The sequence below is a fragment of the Telmatherina bonti genome (genome assembly GCF_933228915.1).
Source record: "Telmatherina bonti genome assembly, chromosome: 21".
Taxonomy (NCBI): domain Eukaryota; kingdom Metazoa; phylum Chordata; class Actinopteri; order Atheriniformes; family Telmatherinidae; genus Telmatherina; species Telmatherina bonti.
The window spans coordinates 32,305,141-32,329,282 of NC_136630.1; the positions used below are offsets into that span (position 1 = coordinate 32,305,141).

At 48.1% G+C, this 24,142-nt stretch overlaps 2 protein-coding genes across 5 annotated transcripts in view; one reads left to right on the top strand and one right to left on the bottom strand.

The window, feature by feature from the left end:
• The window catches only part of tmem94 (transmembrane protein 94), a 92,334-nt gene extending 86,001 nt beyond the window's left edge, over positions 1-6,333 (bottom strand). Inside the window, exons 1-2 of the mRNA XM_079261227.1 lie at positions 6,245-6,333; positions 4,394-4,718 (exon numbers count right to left, since the gene is read on the bottom strand). Coding sequence (XP_079117353.1) covers positions 4,394-4,414 — 21 coding nt within the window. The 5' untranslated portion in view covers positions 4,415-4,718; positions 6,245-6,333. The remainder of the gene's footprint in view (positions 1-4,393; positions 4,719-6,244) is intronic.
• Positions 6,334-11,475: 5,142 nt separating this feature from the next.
• The window catches only part of mtr (5-methyltetrahydrofolate-homocysteine methyltransferase), a 58,712-nt gene continuing 46,045 nt past the window's right edge, over positions 11,476-24,142 (top strand). For all 4 annotated transcript variants that reach the window (XM_079260381.1, XM_079260383.1, XM_079260384.1 and 1 more), the window contains exons 1-11: positions 11,476-11,722; positions 15,079-15,290; positions 17,691-17,780; positions 19,461-19,530; positions 19,603-19,695; positions 20,021-20,127; positions 20,209-20,268; positions 20,658-20,752; positions 20,837-20,937; positions 21,388-21,449; positions 24,063-24,130. In XM_079260381.1, coding sequence (XP_079116507.1) covers positions 11,680-11,722; positions 15,079-15,290; positions 17,691-17,780; positions 19,461-19,530; positions 19,603-19,695; positions 20,021-20,127; positions 20,209-20,268; positions 20,658-20,752; positions 20,837-20,937; positions 21,388-21,449; positions 24,063-24,130 — 1,001 coding nt within the window. In that variant the 5' untranslated portion in view covers positions 11,476-11,679. The remainder of the gene's footprint in view (positions 11,723-15,078; positions 15,291-17,690; positions 17,781-19,460; positions 19,531-19,602; positions 19,696-20,020; positions 20,128-20,208; positions 20,269-20,657; positions 20,753-20,836; positions 20,938-21,387; positions 21,450-24,062; positions 24,131-24,142) is intronic.

Here is a 24,142-nt window from a genome sequence, read left to right on the forward strand (position 1 = left end):
AGTAAACAGTTTCAGAACATTATGATCTGCTCACACACACACACACACACACACACACACACACACACACACACACACACACACACTTTCAGGAAAAACATCATCTCATCTCAGTGGAAGACATCCCACACTCCTCAGCCTCCATCTAGAATCAACATGCAGAGGGACAAGAAGCCATGGACCCGCCGAGCAAAGCAGACCCTCGCATGGAAGGGCGACAACTTCACGCTTCAACTTCATGCAGTGCCTCCAGTTTCCTGTTCTGCTTCTTGTTGTGGGGACCGGTATGGTCTTCTGCTGCATTCTGGTGCAGAGAACAGGATCTTTCTTCTGCTCCAGATTGTACATAAATACTCAAACCAACAACCATGCTTTGTCACCTGAATCCTGGCTTTGCTGATGCTCAGTTGGAACTTTGGCAAGTCATCTTCATCATGTCTTCATCACCGCCAAGCCAAAGAAACACCGAGTGATGGTCTCCACCAAAACATTTAGCCAGATCGGATGGATAAAAAACTGTTGCAAAGGTCCGAGCTTCCCTGAGCAACCGTTTTTCCTGCATCAGGGGTTTGAACTCCAGTCCTCAAAGGCCACTTTCCAGCAGGTTTTCATTGTTTCCCTGCTCCAACACACCTGAATGAAATCAAATGAACCAAGAAGCTTCTTGTCCCCAAAAGCCTGGAGTTGGAGACTCCAATCCTAAAAAGACTCAACTGTGTCAGACCACCATGGCGATATCATCACCTTTAAAATGCGGACAAAGTCGTTTTTTCACGTGGATGACGTCAAAACGTCTTAATTTCAGCTACTTTGCTGCCTCCAGAGGAAACGGCAGCGGTAGGCTAACTCTGTGGTCAGACAACTGGTCAACCAAGTCAATAAAGAAAAATAAGATTAATCAGATAAATGAAAGCTTCTAAAACACATAAAATGCATTTAGACACTGCATAAAACCTGATTTATCTGAACAATTAAGGGGAAAAAAAGATGAATAATTTAAAAAAATTAAAAAAAAACATTAAATTAACAATGAACACTTAAAACAGTAGAAATCAAGCAATAGTCAAACTAAAAAAGTGGGTGTTGAGCCTACTCTGAGATCAGACAGTTCCACGGTGAGGACCACACCTCTGGAACAACACCTAGGTATATGTCCTGACTCTGGGAATCACTGCCAGCCAGCTACTGGAGGAGCTGGCTGGCAGTCTCATAATCTGTGAGACTTTCATTATAAATTCGTTTTAAATGACTGAACCCATTTTTATAGAGTTTTTAAACATGTACCGTCGGTTGCCATCAGCCCATATATGGTGTTTTATTCAATGACAAAGTTATTGATCCTTCTTCAACTTCTTTGGGCCATAAAACTTGTAGTATCATTTTTCCACCAGTCGGGTGAGTGAAAGCCAATTTATTGCAAAGCGGTTCTCCTCAACAGCTCAGAAGCCACCTTTACTGAGAGGAGGGGGGTGGTGCAGCGTTTCAACTGATTTGGAAAGGGGAGGGGGAGAACTAAGCCTGCAGAGACGTCCAATCAACTTTTGCCAGTTTCTTTAATAGAAAGCAGGGATGAAGCTGCTTCTGGTAAAGAGAAAAAAAAGCAATTTGGAATTTACCAAAGGAATTTACACACAGTTAGCTGTTAGCTGTACCCGAGCAGGGACTTCCTGGTGGTATAATGTAGCCAGACCTACAATGGCGACCAATCGGCATGTGGTCAGACCTACAACGGGACCAACCGGCATGTGGCCAGACCTACCACGGGACCAATCGGCATGTGGCCAGACCTACCACGGGACCAATCGGCATGTGGCCAGACCTACCACGGGACCAATCGGCATGTAGCCAGACCTACCACGGGACCAATCGGCATGTAGCCAGACCTACCACGGGACCAATCGGGATGTCGTCAGACCTACGACGGGACCAATCGGGATGTCGTCAGACCTACGACGGGACCAATCGGGATGTCGTCAGACCTACCACGGGACCAATCGGGATGTGGTCAGACCTACCACGGGACCAATCGAGATGTGGCCAGACCTACCACGGGACCAATCGGGATGTCGTCAGACCTACCACGGGACCAATCGGGATGTGGTCAGACCTACCACGGGACCAATCGGCATGTGGCCAGACCTACCACGGGACCAATCGGGATGTGGCCAGACCTACCACGGGACCAATCGGCATGTAGCCAGACCTACCACGGGACCAATCGGCATGTCGTCAGACCTACGACGGGACCAATCGGGATGTCGTCAGACCTACGACGGGACCAATCGGGATGTGGCCAGACCTACCACGGGACCAATCGGCATGTGGCCAGACCTACCACGGGACCAATCGGGATGTCGTCAGACCTACCACGGGACCAATCGGGATGTCGTCAGACCTACGACAGGACCAATCGGCATGTGGCCAGACCTACCACGGGACCAATCGGCATGTGGCCAGACCTACCACGGGACCAATCGGCATGTGGCCAGACCTACCACGGGACCAATCGGCATGTGGCCAGACCTACCACGGGACCAATCGGGATGTCGTCAGACCTACCACGGGACCAATCGGGATGTCGTCAGACCTACCACGGGACCAATCGGGATGTGGCCAGACCTACCACGGGACCAATCGGGATGTGGCCAGACCTACCACGGGACCAATCGGGATGTGGCCAGACCTACCACGGGACCAATCGGCATGTGGCCAGACCTACCACGGGACCAATCGGCATGTGGCCAGACCTACCACGGGACCAATCGGGATGTCGTCAGACCTACCACGGGACCAAACGGGATGTCGTCAGACCTACGACAGGACCAATCGGCATGTGGCCAGACCTACCACGGGACCAATCGGCATGTCGTCGGACCTGCGACGGGACCAATCGGGTTGTCGTCAGACCTGCGACGGGACCAATCGGGATGTCGTCAGACCTACCACGGGACCAATCGGCATGTCGTCGGACCTGCGACGGGACCAATCGGGTTGTCGTCAGACCTGCGACGGGACCAATCGGGTTGTCGTCAGACCTGCGACGGGACCAATCGGGTTGTCGTCAGACCTGCGACGGGACCAATCGGGATGTCGTCAGACCTGCGACGGGACCAATCGGGATGTCGTCAGACCTGCGACGGGACCAATCGGGATGTCAGCGACCACCTACTCCGCTCCTCCTCTCTCATGAAGACTTGGAGTCACTTGAAGTCCCACACAGAATCAGGACCTCATCCCAACCCAGAGGAAGTATTCCAGCCTTCTCCTGCTGACCATCATGTTCTGGGATCGGGAGCTGATTCCCATCCCAGTTACTTCACACCAGACTGATCTGCTCCAGTAAAACCTGAAGGTCGCTGTCAAGGTTTCCAGAAAGCCAAGACCTGACACTGAGATCACTAAATGTGCGCCCCCCCTACCCCCCCTTACTGCATCTTATAATTATATTCACTGTAATGAACCAAAAAGGTGACAAATGTGTATGAAGTCAGCAGAAACAGATAAAATATGGACAACAGGAATTACTGACCTCCTGTTGTGGAATCTAAACTTCACATCTTCTGCAGATAGTTGTGTCTTCTGTTTGTGCTCTGTGGGGTTTGTGGTGCGTTTATACACACACTGTTGCTGCGGTTAGATCTCTGTATCTTTTAACTTTAACATGTGGAACAAGAGTCTCCTGAGTCCAAAATCAGGCCCTGATATTTTACTTGTGAGGAAGCATGAAGAGACAAGGATTGTAGCTGAGGTAAAAGAATGAAATATTCAGGGAGGACATATCAGGGCTATAACTACCAATTAGAAACTGTTTAAAGATGATGAATGGGAGCTCCCTGACCAGATTCACCACAGAGACCTGGTTCTCCGCTGTCAAAAGATGTCAAATAGAGAACAAAATGGTGATTTTTGGTTGGCTGGCCTACAATACCAACTTTAAACCAGGAAGTATTTCAGGAATGGTCAGACAGAGGGTGAAATATGTGATTAAAGGATGAAGAGTTTTCAGATCCCATTCTATATGCTGGATGGAAGATTATGATGAAAAAGAAATGACACCAGGCCTTCCAGGAGAATACAGGTACAGACATGACATGCAGAAATGAAAAATCTATCAAGGTTTGATGGCCAACAGGAGAACGTTAAAGCAAAACAACTGCAGGTGGAAATAACTGATGACGTGTGAGAAGATTCTTGGGAAACACAACAAGCTGGGGTTGTGGAGAATATTCTGCTGGGAAAACATGGTCAGATCTCTGATCACCCCCATGATAACAGTGTATCACTTTCTGGAGATGATGTGGAAAGCAGAATGTGGAAATGTCGACACATTACCGGGATGATGTTTGGAAACAACTGGAGGGAAATATTCTGCTGAGCAGCGCATCGAACTGACCTTGTTATCCTGCGTCTCCATGGCAACTGCAGACACTCCACATGCTCTGCTCCTCCTGCAGCCAATGCCACCTGCACGCACACACCTTTAAAGTGGAAAACTGGATGCTCTACACCTCAGGTCTCCTCTGTCTGCCTGTGGAGCTGCACGTCAGGCGGGAGGAAGCTGGAGAGGCCGGCCAGGTGAAGCTGCCACCACTTTGCTGCCTGGCACCTCAGCCGGGCCAACAAGGAGAAACACCTGCAGACTCCAGCAGAGGGGGGTGGGGGGTGAACTGCTGCTCAGGCGCTGTGCAGAGCTCCCTTCACGCCAGCCATGGAGACGTCTGTGAAGCAAAAGCAAAGTACGTCAAACTTTACTGGATTAGCTTTCTACTGATACTGTCCTCCTCCACCACCGCCAGAAGGATGGATGGAGTCGCAGCAGTGGTGAATTTACAAATTTTGGTGTTCTCTGGCAAATGCCAAACGTCCTGCACGGTGTTGGGCTGTAAGCACAACCCCCACCTGTGGACGTCGGGCCCTCATACCACCCTCATGGAGTCTGTTTCTGACTGTTGGAGCAGACACATGCACATTTGTGTCCTGCTGGAGCTCATTCTGCAGGGCTCTGGCAGTGCTCCTCCTGTTCCTCCTTGCACAAAGAAGGAGGTAGCGGTCCTGCTGCTGGGTTGTTGTCCTCCCACGGCCTCCTCCACGTCTCCATGCTCTGGACACTACGCTGACAGACACAGCAAACCTTCTTGTCACAGCTGGCATTGATGTGCCATCCTGGATGAGCTGCACTACCTGAGCCACTTGTGTGGGTTGTAGACTCCGTCTCATGCTACCACTAGAGTGAGCACCGCCAGCATTCAGACCAAAACATCAGCCAGAAAGCATCGGAACTGAGAAGTGGTCTGTGGTTGACTTGGAGTTACATCGTGTTGTTTAGGTGTTCCTTCAGTGTTTTAGCGGTATATATATATATATATATATATATATATATATATATATATATATATATATATATATATATAGATAGATAGATAGATAGATAGATAGATAGATAGATAGATAGATAGATAGATAGATATACATATAGATATATATATATATATATATATATATACATACATATATATAGATAGATAGATATATATATATACATATATGTATATATATATATATATATATAGATAGATAGATATATATATATACATATATGTATATATATATATATATATATATAGATAGATAGATAGATAGATAGATAGATATACATATAGATATATATATATATATATATATATACATACATATATATATAGATAGATAGATATATATATATACATATATGTATATATACATATATATATATATATATATATATATATATATATATATATATATATATATATATATGTATATATGTAGTTACCTGTACATTATATATATATAATATGTACAGGTAACTACACATATACATATATATATATATATATATATATATATATATATATATATATATATATATATATATATATATATACATGTACTGTATATGTAGGGATGTGTGCAAAGGGCAAGCAGCAGCATGAAGGATGTCAGCACATCGTTACACCTGTAATCCTGCTGTAATCTGATTACAAGCCGGGGAACAGTTAAACATGCTAACCATGGAGCAGGAGGAAGCAGAAGCCTCAGCAGTCCTCTCCTACATGAAGCCTCAGCAGTCCTCTCCTACATCATGTCAACATAGGAAGAGTTTCAGCTGATTTCTGCAGCAGGGTGGATGTCCTCTGCACGGACATCTCCGCCTTCTACTTCTACATCTTCTACGTGTTACAGAGCTACATGGCTGGAAACTCACCTCGACACGTTTTAAAGCGTCCAGAAGGTGATTTTTCCTGGAAACCAAACACTTCCTCCTGCTTCCCGAACACACTGCGCTTCTTCTCTGGTGGAGCCTGTTTTTCTTCTTGGCCCCCGCTGCGGTTTGGGTAAGGTTGTAGGCAATGCTGCCCCCTCCTGGTCTGGAGGCGCATGGAAACGTCTTCCTCCAGCCTACATCCAGAAGGGTCCGGAGCTGCCAAAGTCCACTCCTTAAGATCTACCACCCTGCATCTTTCAGATGCATCCCTGCTGCAACACACCTGAATGGAAATGAATGGCTGGTTACCAGGCCTCTGTAGAGCTGAAGGGCATGAGACAAATCAGACATTTCAGAGTAGTCCAGTCAGCTGCTGCTTGGGAAAGAAAATACCATTTTAACGGTAAAAAAACCCCAACATTAATGTATTAATAATCAATGTAATACTTCTGTAAGTAACCATGGTATGAGCAGGGAAATGCTCTTCAAGGAGTCCATTATCAGAAATTAATGGACTTTGCGTTACACGGACCCTTACTTAATTCATACACTACCAGTCAAAAGTTTGGACACACTTACCCATTTGTTTTAATGTAATGTAAAATCAGAAAGACTCGATAAAGAGGTCACCATGACGACAATAACAGAGGGTTCCAGAGGTCAGGTTTCTTCTTCCAGATTAACTGTTTCCATCAATTCTGCGTAGCTTTATCCATAGTCCAGAACCTGAATCAGCATCCATCATCAGTGGAGTCTGACCTAAAGTCCCCTTGGCACCATGATGACACAAAGCTTAGTTGAAGACCAGGATTACACATCTTTTAGTCCTGTTTCACATTGTCTGATATAAATCCAGTAGTTGTTTCAGCATCCAGTCATTCAAACAACCACAGCTCAGGATGACAAGCTAGCTGAGCCACTAGACACAGTAACTATAGGTAACTACATGAGTCATTTCAGTTTCCTATGTTTACCAGTCTTCAACTTCTGCCGCTTATCCATGGTCGGGTCGCGGGTTGGGTCCCTTCTCCCCAGCCACATTTACCAAGTCTGCGCGGGGATCCGGGGCGTTCCCAGGCCAGCCGAGAGATATCTTTTTTTTTTACTGTTACCTGTATTTACTGTAATTACCTAGTTACTGTAGTTACCTGTAGTCACTGTAATTACCTAGTTACTGTAGTTACCTGTAGTCACTGTAATTACCTAGTTACTGTAGTTACCTGTAGTCACTGTAATTACCTAGTTACTGTAGTTACCTGTAGTCACTGTAATTACCTAGTTACTGTAGTTACCTGTAGTCACTGTAATTACCTAGTTACTGTAGTTACCTGTAATAACTGTAGTTACCTGTAGTTACTGTAATTACCTGTAGTCACTGTAATTACCTAGTTACTGTAGTTACCTGTAGTCACTGTAATTACCTATAGTTACTGTAGTTACCTGTAGTTACTCTGTTTACCTGTACTTACCTATAGTTAATGTAATTACATGTAGTTACTGTAGTTACCTAGTTATTGTAATTACCTGTAGCAACAGTAGTTATCTGTAGTAATTGTAATTACCTGTAGAGAATGAAGTTATCTGTAATTGACTGTAGTTACCTGTAGTTTCCTGTAGATACCTGTAGCTACTGTAGTAACCTGTAGTTACATATAGTTGCTGTAGTTACCTGTTGTAACTGCAGTTACATGTAGTTTCCCGTAATTACCTATAATTACTGTAGTTACCTGTAGGTGCTGTAGTTACCTAGTGACTGTAATTATCTGTTGTAAAAGTAGGTATCTGTAATAACTGTAGTTGCCTGTAGTAACTGTAGTTACTTATAATTACTGGAGTTACCTGTAGTTGAGTATAGTTACCGATGGTTAGTGTAGTTACTGAAATGACCTATAGTTACCTATACCTAATGTTATAAAATAGTTAATTAGTAGTTATAGTTACTGTAATTACCTGCAGTGACTGTAGCTGTCTGTAGTTTATTGTAGTTACCTGCAATTACTGTAGTTACCTGTAATAACTGTAGTTACCTGTAGTTACTGTAATTACCTGTAGGAATTGTGGTTACGTGTAGTTCCCTATAGTTGCTGTAAGTACCTGTAATTACCCATAAGTAATGTAATTACACATAGTTCCTGTAGTTTCATGTAGTTTCCTTAGTTACACATAGTCACTGTACTTACTTGTAGTGTACTGTAGTTACCTGTAGTTGACTGTAGTTACCTATATTTCCTGTAGTTACCTGTAGATGATTGTAGTTATCTACAGTTACTGTAGTCGCATGTTATTGACTGTAGTTACTTACAGTTACTGTAGTTACTTGTAGTTGTCTGTAGTCACCTGTTATTGACTGTAGTTACTTACAGTTACTGTAGTTACTTGTAGTTGTCTGTAGTCACCTGTTATTGACTGTAGTTACTTACAGTTACTGTAGTTACTTGTAGTTGTCTGTAGTCACCTGTTATTGACTGTAGTTACTTAGAGTCACTGTAGTTACCTGTAGTTGACTGTAATTACCTACAGTTACTTTAATTACTTGTAGTTGACTGTAGTTGATGGTAATTCAGTTGGTTAACACTTGTTTGTGGGTCGTGTCTTGTCTCCACGGAAGACCTGCACTAACACTAGACCACCATTAGGCGAGGAAACCACTCCACTCCTGGCAGAGACGGCCTGGGTTACGAGATCTTTCAACACATGGATGAGTGGACCTTGGGTGAGCTGTTAGCACTCATTAATTCAGTATGGCAAGAGGGGTGTCTCCCAGTGGAGTGGAAGCATGCAGTGATAGTCCCGATCTTGAAACCTGGAAAGGAAGCTGAAAGCCCTGGGTTGTATAGGCCAATTGCCCTGACTGCTGTAATCTGTAAAATAATGGAGAGAATGGTCACTGACCGCCTGGTACACAGACTTGAGAAGTCTGGTTATTTTTCTCCCGCTCAGAGTGGATTTAGGCTTGGTCGTGGGACAATGGATTCGGTCTTGCTCCTTGACAGAGATGTTAAGCAAGCTCTCTTTAACAAAGAGGCTCTTGTTAGTGTGTTTCTTGATATCGAGAAAGCGTACTACATGCTCTGGAAGGAGGGCTTGGTTATAAAGCTGTATGACGCTGGTATTCGTGGTAGAATGTTTAACTGGATTAAAGATTTCCTTGGGTCTCGACATGTTCAGGTAAGAGTGGGAGGCTCTTTCTCTGGCATAGTAGATGTGGATAACGGAACACCACAGGGTAGTGTGATCAGTCCTGTTCTTTTCAACATAATGGTAAATGATATCTTCAGTAATGTTGGGAGTGGGTTTGAGCATTCTCTCTTTGCAGATGATGGAGCCGTATGGAAGAGAGGGAGAAATGTGAAGTATTTGATCAACCGGATGCAGGCTGCTCTTGACCAGGTGGAGATGTGGGCCACCAAATGGGGTTTTCGGTTGTCTGTGGCTAAAACTAAGTTTGTCATTTTTGGCAGGAAACGGAAGTTAGCTGAGTATGGTCTAAAGCTCTACGGGCAGCCTTTAGAAAGAGTTGCCTCTTTTAAGTTTCTTGGAGTATGGTTTGATCAGAGGCTGACGTATAAAGAACATGTCCTCAAATTGGTAAGTAAGTGTGGGAAAATCATCAACATCTTAAGGTGCCTAGCTGGGTCTTCTTGGGGGGCTGGCAGGCGGGCAATGATGACAGTGTATAAGGCTATGATAAGGTCTGCCTTGGATTACGGTTGCATTGCATACGGCTCTGCGGCAAAGTCAGTGTTACAGTTGCTAGATGTGGTTCAAGCCAAGGCGCTGCGGCTTTGTACTGGGGCCTTCCGGACCACATCTGTCCCAGCGTTGTTGGTTGAGGCGGGGGAGGCCCCATTGAGTTGGAGGCGTAAAAAATTGACTCTCAATTATTGCATTGAATTAAAAGGAGCCAGTACAGCTCTTCCTTCGGCTTCTCTGCTTGCGGATTGCTGGGAATTTGTAGGGGGGAGAGGGAGACTTAATCATAGTAGCCTTGTCCTGTCAGTTAAAAGTCTTTTAGGAGATCTCGCGTTGGAAACAGCAGGGATAGCGCCCCCTGTCTGTTGGTCTTCAGTCCCACAGTGGCTCTGGCCGGAGGCAGAGGTTGATCTATCTGTCAATAAGGCAATGAATGATGGCTCAGCAGTTAATTATTCTGTTTATGTGGAGGAGCATCTTGTGAATAGGTGGGGTGATTTCACTCAAATTTATACAGATGGGTCGAGAGACCCAGACACAAAAAGGGTAGGATTTGGTTTCTATGTACCCCATTTACAGATGAGGCAGTGTCGTCGGCTTCCTGACAGGTTATCGGTATTCACAGCGGAGCTTGTGGGTATACTGTGGGCATTATTGTGGGCTGAATCAAGTAGGGAGGAGAGAGTCGTTATCTGCTCTGATTCTATGTCAGCCTTGATGGCGCTGGAGGGGGGGGGCGTTGGTGCTCGGCCCGACATAATATGTGAAATTATGGTCGTTTTGCATAGGATAGAACAGCGCGGTATGAGTGTAGGCTTTGTTTGGGTTCCGGCCCATGTGGGCGTCAAGGGAAACGAGGTTGTGGATGCAGTCGCTAAGGAGGCTCTAAAGCAGCTGGAGGTGGAGGTTAGGGTCTCGTTGGGGCAGTTCGAGTGTCGCAGCATAGTTAACGAGTATGTTTATGGGAAATGGCAGGAAGAATGGGACGGGGAATTAAGAGGGAGGCACTACCACCAAATCCAGCAGAGTGTAAAATCCTGCAATCCAATCTGTGGGAAAAATCGAAGGGAGCAAGTTATCCTCACGCGATTAAGACTTGGACATTGTGGCCTGGCAAATAATCTAGCTCTAATAGGAAAACATCAAGATGGTCTTTGTGACCTCTGTAGAAAGTCAGAAACGGTTCATCATGTGCTGTTGGAATGTGAGAAATATGCGGACTTCAGAAGAGCTCTTTTTATTGATGTCATGAAGCTAGGATTCTCTTCAGTATCATTAAAAGTTCTCCTCAATCCAAATGTGAACTGTAAGGGCGTAGCGGAGGCTGTGCTCCACTTCATAACCTCTTCCGGACTTCATGATCGAATGTGAGTAGATGCGAGGTGCATTTCCCTTTAAGTGGAGGGGGGCAGCAATACACCCCGTGGTGTTCAGTCTGCCGGAACCGCAAGAAGAAGAAGAACACTAGACCACCAAATGGGGGCAGAACTGCACTTCTACGTCGTTGTCCGACCGTCATTAAGCGTCAAGAAGAAGAAACAGTCCGAGTAGAAGTTGTTGTTCGAGCTGTAGGGATTGTACTAAAACTAGTAGAATTAATAGTCCTAATACTAGTGGTGGTTGTAGTAGTAGTAGTAGTAGTAGTAGTAGTAGTAGTAGTAGTAGTAGCAGCAGCAGCAGCAGCACATGCCATTTGGGGCTGTGAGGTTGATGTGAGAGTTATTTCGAGCTTCGGGAAGCAGATGTCTCCGACTAACGTGTGTCATCAGAGCTCCGCAGATGCAGGTAAAGCTGTAAAATGTCTGCTAGTTGCAGGTAAAGCTGTAAAATGTCTGCTAGTTGCAGGTAAAGCTGTAAAATGTCAGCTAGTTGCAGGTAAAGCTGTAAAATGTCTGCTAGTTGCAGGTAAAACTGTAAAATGTCAGCTAGTTGCAGGTAAAGCTGTAAAATGTCAGCTAGTTGCAGGTAAAGCTGTAAAATGTCTGCTAGTTACAGGTAAAGCTGTAAAATGTCTGCTAGTTGCAGGTAAAGCTGTAAAATGTCTGCTAGTTGCAGGTAAAGCTGTAAAATGTCAGCTAGTTACAGGTAAAGCTGTAAAATGTCTGCTAGTTGCAGGTAAAGCTGTAAAATGTCTGCTAGTTGCAGGTAAAGCTGTAAAATGTCTGCTAGTTGCAGGTAAAGCTGTAAAATGTCAGCTAGTTGCAGGTAAAGCTGTAAAATGTCAGCTAGTTACAGGTAAAGCTGTAAAATGTCTGCTAGTTGCAGGTAAAGCTGTAAAATGTCTGCTAGTTGCAGGTAAAGCTGTAAAATGTCAGCTAGTTGCAGGTAAAGCTGTAAAATGTCAGCTAGTTGCAGGTAAAGCTGTAAAATGTCTGCTAGTTGCAGGTAAAACTGTAAAATGTCAGCTAGTTGCAGGTAAAGCTGTAAAATGTCAGCTAGTTGCAGGTAAAGCTGTAAAATGTCTGCTAGTTGCAGGTAAAACTGTAAAATGTCAGCTAGTTGCAGGTAAAGCTGTAAAATGTCTGCTAGTTGCAGGTAAAGCTGTAAAATGTCAGCTAGTTGCAGGTAAAGCTGTAAAATGTCTGCTAGTTGCAGGTAAAGCTGTAAAATGTCTGCTAGTTGCAGGTAAAGCTGTAAAATGTCTGCTAGTTGCAGGTAAAGCTGTAAAATGTCAGCTAGTTGCAGGTAAAGCTGTAAAATGTCTGCTAGTTGCAGGTAAAGCTGTAAAATGTCTGCTAGTTGCAGGTAAAGCTGTAAAATGTCAGCTAGTTGCAGGTAAAGCTGTAAAATGTCAGCTAGTTGCAGGTAAAGCTGTAAAATGTCTGCTAGTTGCAGGTAAAGCTGTAAAATGTCTGCTAGTTGCAGGTAAAGCTGTAAAATGTCAGCTAGTTGCAGGTAAAGCTGTAAAATGTCAGCTAGTTGCAGGTAAAGCTGTAAAATGTCAGCTAGTTGCAGGTAAAGCTGTAAAATGTCAGCTAGTTGCAGGTAAAGCTGTAAAATGTCTGCTAGTTGCAGGTAAAGCTGTAAAATGTCTGCTAGTTGCAGGTAAAGCTGTAAAATGTCTGCTAGTTGCAGGTAAAGCTGTAAAATGTCTGCTAGTTGCAGGTAAAGCTGTAAAATGTCTGCTAGTTGCAGGTAAAGCTGTAAAATGTCTGCTAGTTGCAGGTAAAGCTGTAAAATGTCTGCTAGTTGCAGGTAAAGCTGTAAAATGTCAGCTAGTTGCAGGTAAAGCTGTAAAATGTCTGCTAGTTGCAGGTAAAGCTGTAAAATGTCTGCTAGTTGCAGGTAAAGCTGTAAAATGTCTGCTAGTTGCAGGTAAAGCTGTAAAATGTCTGCTAGTTGCAGGTGAAGCTGTAAAATGTCTGCTAGTTGCAGGTAAAGCTGTAAAATGTCTGCTAGTTGCAGGTGAAGCTGTAAAATGTCTGCTAGTTGCAGGTGAAGCTGTAAAATGTCTGCTAGTTGCAGGTAAAGCTGTAAAATGTCTGCTAGTTGCAGGTAAAGCTGTAAAATGTCAGCTAGTTGCAGGTAAAGCTGTAAAATGTCTGCTAGTTGCAGGTAAAGCTGTAAAATGTCTGCTAGTTGCAGGTGAAGCTGTAAAATGTCTGCTAGTTGCAGGTAAAGCTGTAAAATGTCTGCTAGTTGCAGGTAAAGCTGTAAAATGTCTGCTAGTTGCAGGTAAAGCTGTAAAATGTCTGCTAGTTGCAGGTAAAGCTGTAAAATGTCTGCTAGTTGCAGGTAAAGCTGTAAAATGTCTGCTAGTTGCAGGTAAAGCTGTAAAATGTCTGCTAGTTGCAGGTGAAGCTGTAAAATGTCTGCTAGTTGCAGGTGAAGCTGTAAAATGTCTGCTAGTTGCAGGTAAAGCTGTAAAATGTCTGCTAGTTGCAGGTAAAGCTGTAAAATGTCTGCTAGTTGCAGGTAAAGCTGTAAAATGTCTGCTAGTTGCAGGTAAAGCTGTAAAATGTCTGCTAGTTGCAGGTAAAGCTGTAAAATGTCTGCTAGTTGCAGGTAAAGCTGTAAAATGTCTGCTAGTTGCAGGTAAAGCTGTAAAATGTCAGCTAGTTGCAGGTAAAGCTGTAAAATGTCTGCTAGTTGCAGGTAAAGCTGTAAAATGTCTGCTAGTTGCAGGTAAAGCTGTAAAATGTCTGCTAGTTGCAGGTAAAGCTGTAAAATGTCAGCTAGTTGCAGGTAAAGCTGTAAAATGTCTGCTAGTTGCAGGTAAAGCTGTAAAATGTCTGCTAGTTGCAGGTAAAGCTGTAAAATGTCTGCTAGTTGCAGGTAAAGCTGTAAAATGTCTGCTAGTTGCAGGTAAAGCTGTAAAATGTCTGCTAGTTGCAGGTAAAGCTGTAAAATGTCTGCTAGTTGCAGGTAAAGCTGTAAAATGTCTGCTAGTTGCAGGTAAAGCTGTAAAATGTCTGCTAGTTGCAGGTAAAGCTGTAAAATGTCTGCTAGTTGCAGGTAAAGCTGTAAAATGTCTGCTAGTTGCAGGTAAAGCTGTAAAATGTCTGCTAGTTGCAGGTAAAGCTGTAAAATGTCTGCTAGTTGCAGGTAAAGCTGTAAAATGTCTGCTAGTTGCAGGTAAAGCTGTAAAATGTCTGCTAGTTGCAGGTAAAGCTGTAAAATGTCTGCTAGTTGCAGGTAAAGCTGTAAAATGTCTGCTAGTTGCAGGTAAAGCTGTAAAATGTCTGCTAGTTGCAGGTAAAGCTGTAAAATGTCTGCTAGTTGCAGGTAAAGCTGTAAAATGTCTGCTAGTTGCAGGTAAAGCTGTAAAATGTCTGCTAGTTGCAGGTAAAGCTGTAAAATGTCAGCTAGTTGCAGGTAAAGCTGTAAAATGTCTGCTAGTTGCAGGTGAAGCTGTAAAATGTCTGCTAGTTGCAGGTGAAGCTGTAAAATGTCTGCTAGTTGCAGGTAAAGCTGTAAAATGTCAGCTAGTTGCAGGTAAAGCTGTAAAATGTCTGCTAGTTGCAGGTGAAGCTGTAAAATGTCTGCTAGTTGCAGGTAAAGCTGTAAAATGTCTGCTAGTTGCAGGTAAAGCTGTAAAATGTCTGCTAGTTGCAGGTAAAGCTGTAAAATGTCTGCTAGTTGCAGGTAAAGCTGTAAAATGTCAGCTAGTTGCAGGCTAATGTCGTCCCGTTCCTCTGCAGAACGCGTCTGTAATCTGGAGCTGGAGCTGCGGGCGTTGCTGCAGCAGAGGATCCTGGTCCTGGATGGGGGGATGGGGACCATGATCCAACAACTGGGTCTGCAGGAGGAACATTTCAGAGGAGAAGAGTTTAAAGATCATCCTGTTCCTCTGAAGGGCAACAACGACCTCCTCAGCATCACTCAGCCAGACATCATCTATAAACTCCACCAGGTATCTGAAGCTAGGTCTACTAGGTAACTAGCAGGATAGTCTGACGGTTAACCAGCAGGTTAGTCTGACGGTTAACTAGCAGGTTAGTCTGATGTTGAACCAGCAGATTAGTCTGACGGTTAACTAGCAGGTTAGTCTGACGGTTAATTAGCAGGTTAGTCTGACGGTTAACTAGCAGGTTAGTCTGACGGTTAACTAGCAGGTTAGTCTGATGTTGAACCAGCAGATTAGTCTGACGGTTAACTAGCAGGTTAGTCTGACGGTTAATTAGCAGGTTAGTCTGACGGTTAACTAGCAGGTTAGTCTGACGGTTAACTAGCAGGTTAGTCTGATGTTGAACCAGCAGATTAGTCTGACGGTTAACTAGCAGGTTAGTCTGACGGTTAATTAGCAGGTTAGTCTGATAGAACCAGCAGGTTAGTCTGATGTAGAACCAGCAGGTTAGTCTGATGTTGAACCAGCAGATTAGTCTGACGGTTAACTAGCAGGTTAGTGTGATGGTTAACTAGAAGGCCAGTCTGATGGTTAACTAGCAGGTTAATCTGATGGAACCAGCAGGTTAGTCTGACGTTGAACCAGCAGATTAGTTTGACCGTTAACCAGCAGGTTAGTCTGATGGTTAACTAGAAGGTTAGTCTGACAGAACCAGCAGGTTAGTCTGACGGTTAACTAGCAGGTTAGTCTGATGGTTAACTAGCAGGCTAGTCTGACAGAACCAGCAGGTTTGTCTGACGTTTAACTAGCAGGTTAGTCGGACGTTTAATTAGAAGGCTAGTCAGACAGAACCAGCAGGTTAGTCATATGGTTAACTAGCAAGTTAGTCTGACGGTTAACTAGAAGGCTAGTCTGACAGGACCAGCAGGTTAGTCTGACGGTTAACTAGCAGGTTAGTCTGACGGTTAACCAGCAGGTTAGTCTGACGGTTAATTAGCAGGTTAGTCTGATAGAACCAGCAGGTTAGTCTGATGTAGAACCAGCAGGTTAGTCTGATGTTGAACCAGCAGATTAGTCTGACGGTTAACTAGCAGGTTAGTGTGATGGTTAACTAGAAGGCTAGTCTGACAGAACCAGAAGGTTAGTCTGACGGTTAACCAGCAGGTTAGTCTGATGGTTAACTAGCAGGTTAATCTGATGGAACCAGCAGGTTAGTCTGACGTTGAACCAGCAGATTAGTCTGACCGTTAACCAGCAGGTTAGTGTGATGGTTAACTAGCAGGCTAGTCTGACAAAACCATCAGGTTAGTCTGACTGTTACCTAGCAGGTTAGTCTGATGGTTAACTAGAAGGTTAGTCTGACAGAACCAGCAGGTTAGTCTGACGGTTAACTAGCAGGTTAGTCTGACGTTTAACTAGCAGGTTAGTGTGATGGTTAACTAGAAGGCTAGTCTGATGGTTAACTAGAAGGCTAGTCTGACGGTTAACCAGCAGGTTAGTCTGACGGTTAACCAGCAGGTTAGTCTGATGGTTAACTAGCAGGTTAATCTGATGGAACCAGCAGGTTAGTCTGACGTTGAACCAGCAGATTAGTCTGACCGTTAACCAGCAGGTTAGTGTGATGGTTAACTAGCAGGCTAGTCTGACAAAACCATCAGGTTAGTCTGACTGTTACCTAGCAGGTTAGTCTGATGGTTAACTAGAAGGTTAGTCTGACAGAACCAGCAGGTTAGTCTGACGTTGAACCAGCAGATTAGTCTGACCGTTAACCAGCAGGTTAGTGTGATGGTTAACTAGCAGGCTAGTCTGACAAAACCATCAGGTTAGTCTGACTGTTACCTAGCAGGTTAGTCTGATGGTTAACTAGAAGGTTAGTCTGACAGAACCAGCAGGTTAGTCTGACGGTTAATTAGCAGGTTAGTCTGATAGAACCAGCAGGCTAGTCTGACAGAACCAGCAGGTTAGTCTGACGTTTAACCAGCAGGTTAGTCTGACGGTTAATTAGCAGGTTAGTCTGATAGAACCAGCAGGTTAGTCTGATGTTGAACCAGCAGATTAGTCTGATGGTTAAACAGCAGGTTAGTCATATGGTTAACTAGCAAGTTAGTCTGACAGTTAACTAGAAGGCTAGTCTGACAGGACCAGCAGGTTAGTCTGACGGTTAACTAGAAGGCTAGTCTGACAGGACCAGCAGGTTAGTCTGACGGTTAACCAGCAGGTTAGTCTGACGGTTAATTAGCAGGTTAGTCTGATAGAACCAGCAGGCTAGTCTGACAGAACCAGCAGGTTAGTCTGACGTTTAACCAGCAGGTTAGTCTGACAGTTAATTAGCAGGTTAGTCTGATAGAACCAGCAGGTTAGTCTGATGTTGAACCAGCAGCTGAGTCTGATGGTTAACCAGCAGGTTAGTGTGACGGTTAACTAGCAGGTTAGTCAGACGGTTAACCAATAGGTGTTTGCTTGCAGGAGTATCTGCAGGCCGGGGCCGACATCGTGGAGACCAACACATTCAGCAGCACGGCCGTCGCTCAGGCTGACTATGGATTACAGCACATGGTGAGATGGTGCACGCTCACGTGCATGCTCCTGATACGGCTATTACACATTAACTCTGATAACACACCTCCTGTGTGTCCTCCTGGTGTGTGTGTGTGTGTGTGTGTGTGTGTGTGTGTGTCCTTCTGGGATGTGTGTGTCCTCCTGGTGTGTGTGTGTATGTGTGTGTCCTCATGGTGTGTGTGTGTATGTGTGTGTCCTCATGGTGTGTGTGTGTATGTGTGTGTGTCCTCCTGGTGTGTGTGTGTGTGTAAATGTGTGTTTATGTGATGATTTGATCATCTGAAGGAAAAGATGAGCAGATTGAGTCTGAATGAGCGGTTCGGTGAAAGTGTCCCGTTTCCAGCTGGTGCTGGTCCCTCTGCGGGACTGGGACCAGTGGTTGTGGTTGCCTGCTTACTGGTTATTTCCAGCTGGTGCTGGTCCCTCTGCGGGACTGGGACCAGTGGTTGTGGTTGCCTGCTTACTGGTTATTTCCAGCTGGTGCTGGTCCCTCTGCGGGACTGGGACCAGTGGTTGTGGTTGCCTGCTTACTGGTTATTTCTAGCTGGTGCTGGTCCCTCTGCGGGACTGGGACCAGTGGTTGTGGTTGCCTGCTTACTGGTTATTTCTAGCTGGTGCTGGTCCCTCTGCGGGACTGGGACCAGTGGTTGTGGTTGCCTGCTTACTGGTTATTTCCAGCTGGTGCTGGTCCCTCTGCGGGACTGGGACCAGTGGTTGTGGTTGCCTGCTTACTGGTTATTTCCAGCTGGTGCTGGTCCCTCTGCGGGACTGGGACCAGTGGTTGTGGTTGCCTGCTTACTGGTTATTTCCAGCTGGTGCTGGTCCCTCTGCGGGACTGGGACCAGTGGTTGTGGTTGCCTGCTTACTGGTTATTTCCAGCTGGTGCTGGTCCCTCTGTGGGACTGGGACCAGTGGTTGTGGTTGCCTGCTTACTGGTTATTTCCAGCTGGTGCTGGTCCCTCTGTGGGACTGGGACCAGTGGTTGTGGTTGCCTGCTTACTGGTTATTTCCAGCTGGTGCTGGTCCCTCTGCGGGACTGGGACCAGTGGTTGTGGTTGCCTGCTTACTGGTTATTTCCAGCTGGTGCTGGTCCCTCTGCGGGACTGGGACCAGTGGTTGTGGTTGCCTGCTTACTGGTTATTTCTAGCTGGTGCTGGTCCCTCTGCGGGACTGGGACCAGTGGTTGTGGTTGCCTGCTTACTGGTTATTTCCAGCTGGTGCTGGTCCCTCTGCGGGACTGGGACCAGTGGTTGTGGTTGCCTGCTTACTGGTTATTTCCAGCTGGTGCTGGTCCCTCTGTGGGACTGGGACCAGTGGTTGTGGTTGCCTGCTTACTGGTTATTTCCAGCTGGTGCTGGTCCCTCGGCGGGACTGGGACCAGTGGTTGTGGTTGCCTGCTTACTGGTTATTTCCAGCTGGTGCTGGTCCCTCTGCGGGACTGGGACCAGTGGTTGTGGTTGCCTGCTTACTGGTTATTTCCAGCTGGTGCTGGTCCCTCGGCGGGACTGGGACCAGTGGTTGTGGTTGCCTGCTTACTGGTTATTTCCAGCTGGTGCTGGTCCCTCTGCGGGACTGGGACCAGTGGTTGTGGTTGCCAGCTTACTGGTTATTTCAAGCCCTGTTTAATGATGGAAACCAATTCCATGTTGGATAATGTGGATTGTGTTTGTTGTGCAGGCGTATCGTCTGAACAGGACGTCGGCAGAGCTGGCGAGGAAGGCGGCGGACGATGTCACCAAGCAGTCTGGTTGGTGGAGTTATTCCCAGTACAGCCAGTTGAAGTGAACTGGGATAACATGTAGCCTTTGTGTGTCTCCAGGTTGTAAACGCTATGTGGCCGGAGCGTTGGGTCCCACCAATAAAACCCTGTCTGTGTCACCGTGTGTGGAGAGGCCGGACTTCAGGAACATCAGTAAGAGGAATGAAGGATGTTTTCTGCAGAAAGTTGTTCTCCTTACATCCCAGAAGTACTGGCAGACATTTCCCTTCCTAACTGGTAACGATGGACAGATGTGCTCGGGTTTCTCATCTTCCACGACAGAAAAGGCTAAATTCCCAGCAGGTGCTCACATAAGTGGAGATAAAAATGGGCTCAGTTGTAATGTTGTGAAATTAGACAGGCTGGGAATGGAAGGAAAGCGGCCTTTTGTTGCTACGGAAACCTGGGGAAACTCCGCGCCCCCCTCGCTGGAGAAGCTTTGTCTCGTAGTCCAGCATGATGTGTTTGTCTCCCGTAGCTTTCGACGAGCTGGTCGCGGCCTACACCGAGCAGATCCGAGGTCTGTTGGATGGAGGAGCCGACATTCTTCTTGTGGAAACCATCTTCGACACCGCTAACGCCAAGGTGGGTTTCTCCTGACGGAAATGCTGCGAGAGAGGTCGTACCGACTCCCGGTCTTAACGTGTCTGTCCTTTCTGTCTGCAGGCCGCCCTCTTCGCCATCCACACGCTTTTTGACAACACCTACGAAAGGAGGCCGATATTTGTATGTCTGCTTTATTTGTAGTATTCTGACAATGTGTGACTGTTTTCAGGTTTAGGGTTACTGGTAGTGGTTAGCGCTGGCTGGAGGAACGGCTGGTAGAAAGGCGTTAGGGTTACCGGTTACTCTGTGTCGTGGTTAGCGCTGACTGGAGCCTCGGCTGGTAGAAAGGTGTTAGGGTAGCGTTGACCTGCTGGTTGCTGGCCCGGTCTCCCTGGTGCTTTTGCACATGTAGGTAAGAACTGGGCCCGTTACCCTGGCAGTAACAGAGTTTTTGCCATAATTGTGATCCCACTTTGTGGAGCTGGTTTGGGATTGTCGTGTTTTCCTGGAGAAGTGTGTCTTTCTTCTTCAGCTGAGGAGACGAGTAATGCTGCTTTGTGGATGTGCAGGTCTCGGGGACCATCGTTGACCGGAGCGGCCGAACGCTTTCCGGTCAGACTGGAGAAGCTTTTGTTGTGAGTGTGTCCCACGCCAAGCCCTTGTGGTGAGTTACTGGTCGCGCAGCAGAAAACCAGTGCTGTAGAAGGCCTGAGAGTAACGCAGCTCTTTGTCCTGCATGGCGGTCCAGCATTGGCCTGAACTGCGCCCTGGGGGCCACAGAAATGAGGCCCTTCATCGAGGCCATTGGCAAAAGCAGCCCAGCTTTCATTCTCTGTTATCCCAACGCAGGTAAGCAGCTCTCAGCCCCAACTACTTTACCTGACCGAGTAGAGAAACCTTTTAAAACAATCTAAAGAAAGTATTGATCATCTTTTTCCATACAGCCGATCAATCATATTGATCTGTGATCAATCATATTGATCGGCAGGGTGGAGACCAGTGGTGTACAACAAGGTTTCTACGCTCACGTCATGCAAAATGTCTCTGTATGTACTACACATGGTACTATTGGCTTTACTGTACTACACATGGTACTATTGGCTTTACTGTACTACACGTGGTACTATTGGCTTTACTGTACTACACATGGTACTATTGGCTTTACTGTACTACACGTGGTACTATTGGCTTTACTGTACTACATGTGGTACTTTTTACGACCCTGGCATGGTTTCACATGGAGTTGTGCCTTCATCTCGTCGCCGTTCTGCGTTACTCCTGTGTCTTCTCCACCTCCAGGTCTTCCCAACGCGTTTGGAGGTTATGATGAGACTCCTGAAGTTACGGCCTCCCATCTGAAGGTTTCACTTCCCTGATGCTGGAAACGCAGCGCATTCCCTGTGCTGGTTTCCACCCGCTTCTTCCACCCTACACCCACCCGACATCAACCCCACATCTACCCTGCTTCCACACTCAACATTTACCCTACATCTACCCTGCTTCCTACACTCAACATTTACCCCACATCTACCCTGCTTCCACACTCAACATTTACCCCACATCTACCCTGCTTCCACACCCAACATTTACCCCACATCTACCCTGCTTCCACACCCAACATTTACCCCACATCTACCCTGCTTCCACACCCAACATTTACCCCACATCTACCCTGCTTCCACACTCAACATTTACCCTACATCCACCGAGATGGGGGCGTAGCGGTGGGATGGGGGCGTTGCACCAGGATGGGGGCGTGGCGGCGGGATGGGTGCATAGCGGCGAGATGGGGGCGTACCGGCGGGATGGGGGCATGGCACCTGGATGAGGGCATAGCGGCGGGATGGGGGCGTACCGGCGGGATGGGGGCGTAGCACCAGGATAGGGGCATAGCGGCGGGATGGGGGCATAGCACCAGGATAGGGGCATAGCGGCGGGATGGGGGCATAGCACCAGGATAGGGGCATAGCGGCGGGATGGGAGCTTACCGGCGGGATGGGGGCATGGCACTATGATGTGGGCATAGCGGCGGGATGGGGGCATGGCACCAGGATGGGGGCGTAGCGGCGGGACGGGTGCGTAGCACCAGGATGGGGGCATGGCAGCGGGATGGGGGCGTAGCGGCGGGATGGGGGCGTAGCACCAGGATAGGGGCATAGCGGCGGGATGGGGGCGTAGCGGCGGGATGGGGGCATGGCACTATGATGTGGGCATAGCGGCGGGATGGGGGCATGGCACCAGGATGGGGGCGTAGCGGCGGGACGGGTGCGTAGCACCAGGATGGGGGCATGGCAGCGGGATGGGGGCGTAGCGGCGGGATGGGGGCGTAGCGGCGGGATGGGGGCGTAGCGGCGGGATGGGGGCGTAGCGGCGGGATGGGGGCATACCGGCGGGATGGGGGCATGGCACCTGGATGAGGGCATAGCGGCGGGATGGGGGCGTACCGGCGGGATGGGGGCGTAGCACCAGGATAGGGGCATAGCGGCGGGATGGGGGCATAGCACCAGGATAGGGGCATAGCGGCGGGATGGGGGCATAGCACCAGGATAGGGGCATAGCGGCGGGATGGGGGCATAGCACCAGGATAGGGGCATAGCGGCGGGATGGGAGCTTACCGGCGGGATGGGGGCATGGCACTATGATGTGGGCATAGCGGCGGGATGGGGGCATGGCACCGGGATGGGGGCATGGCACCAGGATAGGGGCATAGCGGCGGGATGGTAGCTTACCGGCGGGATGGGGGCATGGCACTATGATGTGGGGTGTACCGGCGGGATGTGGGCGTACCGGCGGGATGGGGGCATGGCACTATGATGGGGGCATGGCACCGGGATGGGGGCATGGCACCAGGATAGGGGCATAGCGGCGGGATGGTAGCTTACCGGCGGGATGGGGGCATGGCACTATGATGTGGGGATAGCGGCGGGATGGGGGCACGGCACCTGGATGGGGGTGTACCGGCGGGATGTGGGCGTACCGGCGGGATGGGGGCATGGCACTATGATGTGGGCATAGCGGCGGGATGGGGGCATGGCACCAGGATGGGGGCATACCGGCGGGATGTGGGCGTACCGGCGGGATGGGGGCATGGCACCTGGATGAGGGCATAGCGGCGGGATGGGGGTGTCGTGGCGGGATGGGGGCGTAGCACCAGGATGGGGGCGTACCGCCGGGATGGGGGCATGGCACCTGGATGAGGGCATAGCGGCGGGATAGGGGGTGTAGCACCAGGATGGGGGTGTAGTGGCGGGATGGGGGCATGGCACCTGGATGAGGGCATAGCGGCGGGATGGGGGTGTAGCACCAGGATGGGGGTGTAGTGGCGGGATGGGGGCGTAGCACCAGGATGGGGGCGTACCGGCGGGATGGGGGCATGGCACCTGGATGAGGGCATAGCGGCGGGATGGGGGCGTACCGGCGGGATGGGGGCATGGCACCAGGATGAGGGCATAGCGGCGGGATGGGGGCGTACCGGCGGGATGGGGGCATGGCACCAGGATGGGGGCGTACCGGCGGGATGGGGGCATGGCACCAGGATGAGGGCATAGCGGCGGGATGGGGGCGTACCGGCGGGATGGGGGCATGGCACCAGGATGGGGGCATAGCGGCGGGATGGGGGCGTACCGGCGGGATGGGGGCATGGCACCTGGATGAGGGCATAGCGGCGGGATGGGGGCGTACCGGCGGGATGGGGGCGTACCGGCGGGATGGGGGCATGGCACCTGGATGAGGGCATAGCGGCGGGATGGGGGCGTACCGGCGGGATGGGGGCATGGCACCAGGATGGGGGCATAGCGGCGGGATGGGGGCGTACCGTCGGGATGGGGGCATGGCACCTGGATGAGGGCATAGCGGCGGGATGGGGGTGTAGCACCGGGATGGGGGTGTAGTGGCGGGATAGTGAACTCTCATGTGAACACCGCTGATTGGTGTTGCCATGCCAACACCCATCCTGGAATGTGTTGTGCTTACAGGAGTTTGCTGTGGGCGGACTGGTCAACATCGTGGGGGGCTGCTGTGGGACCACTCCTCTGCACATCAGGTCTCATGTCGA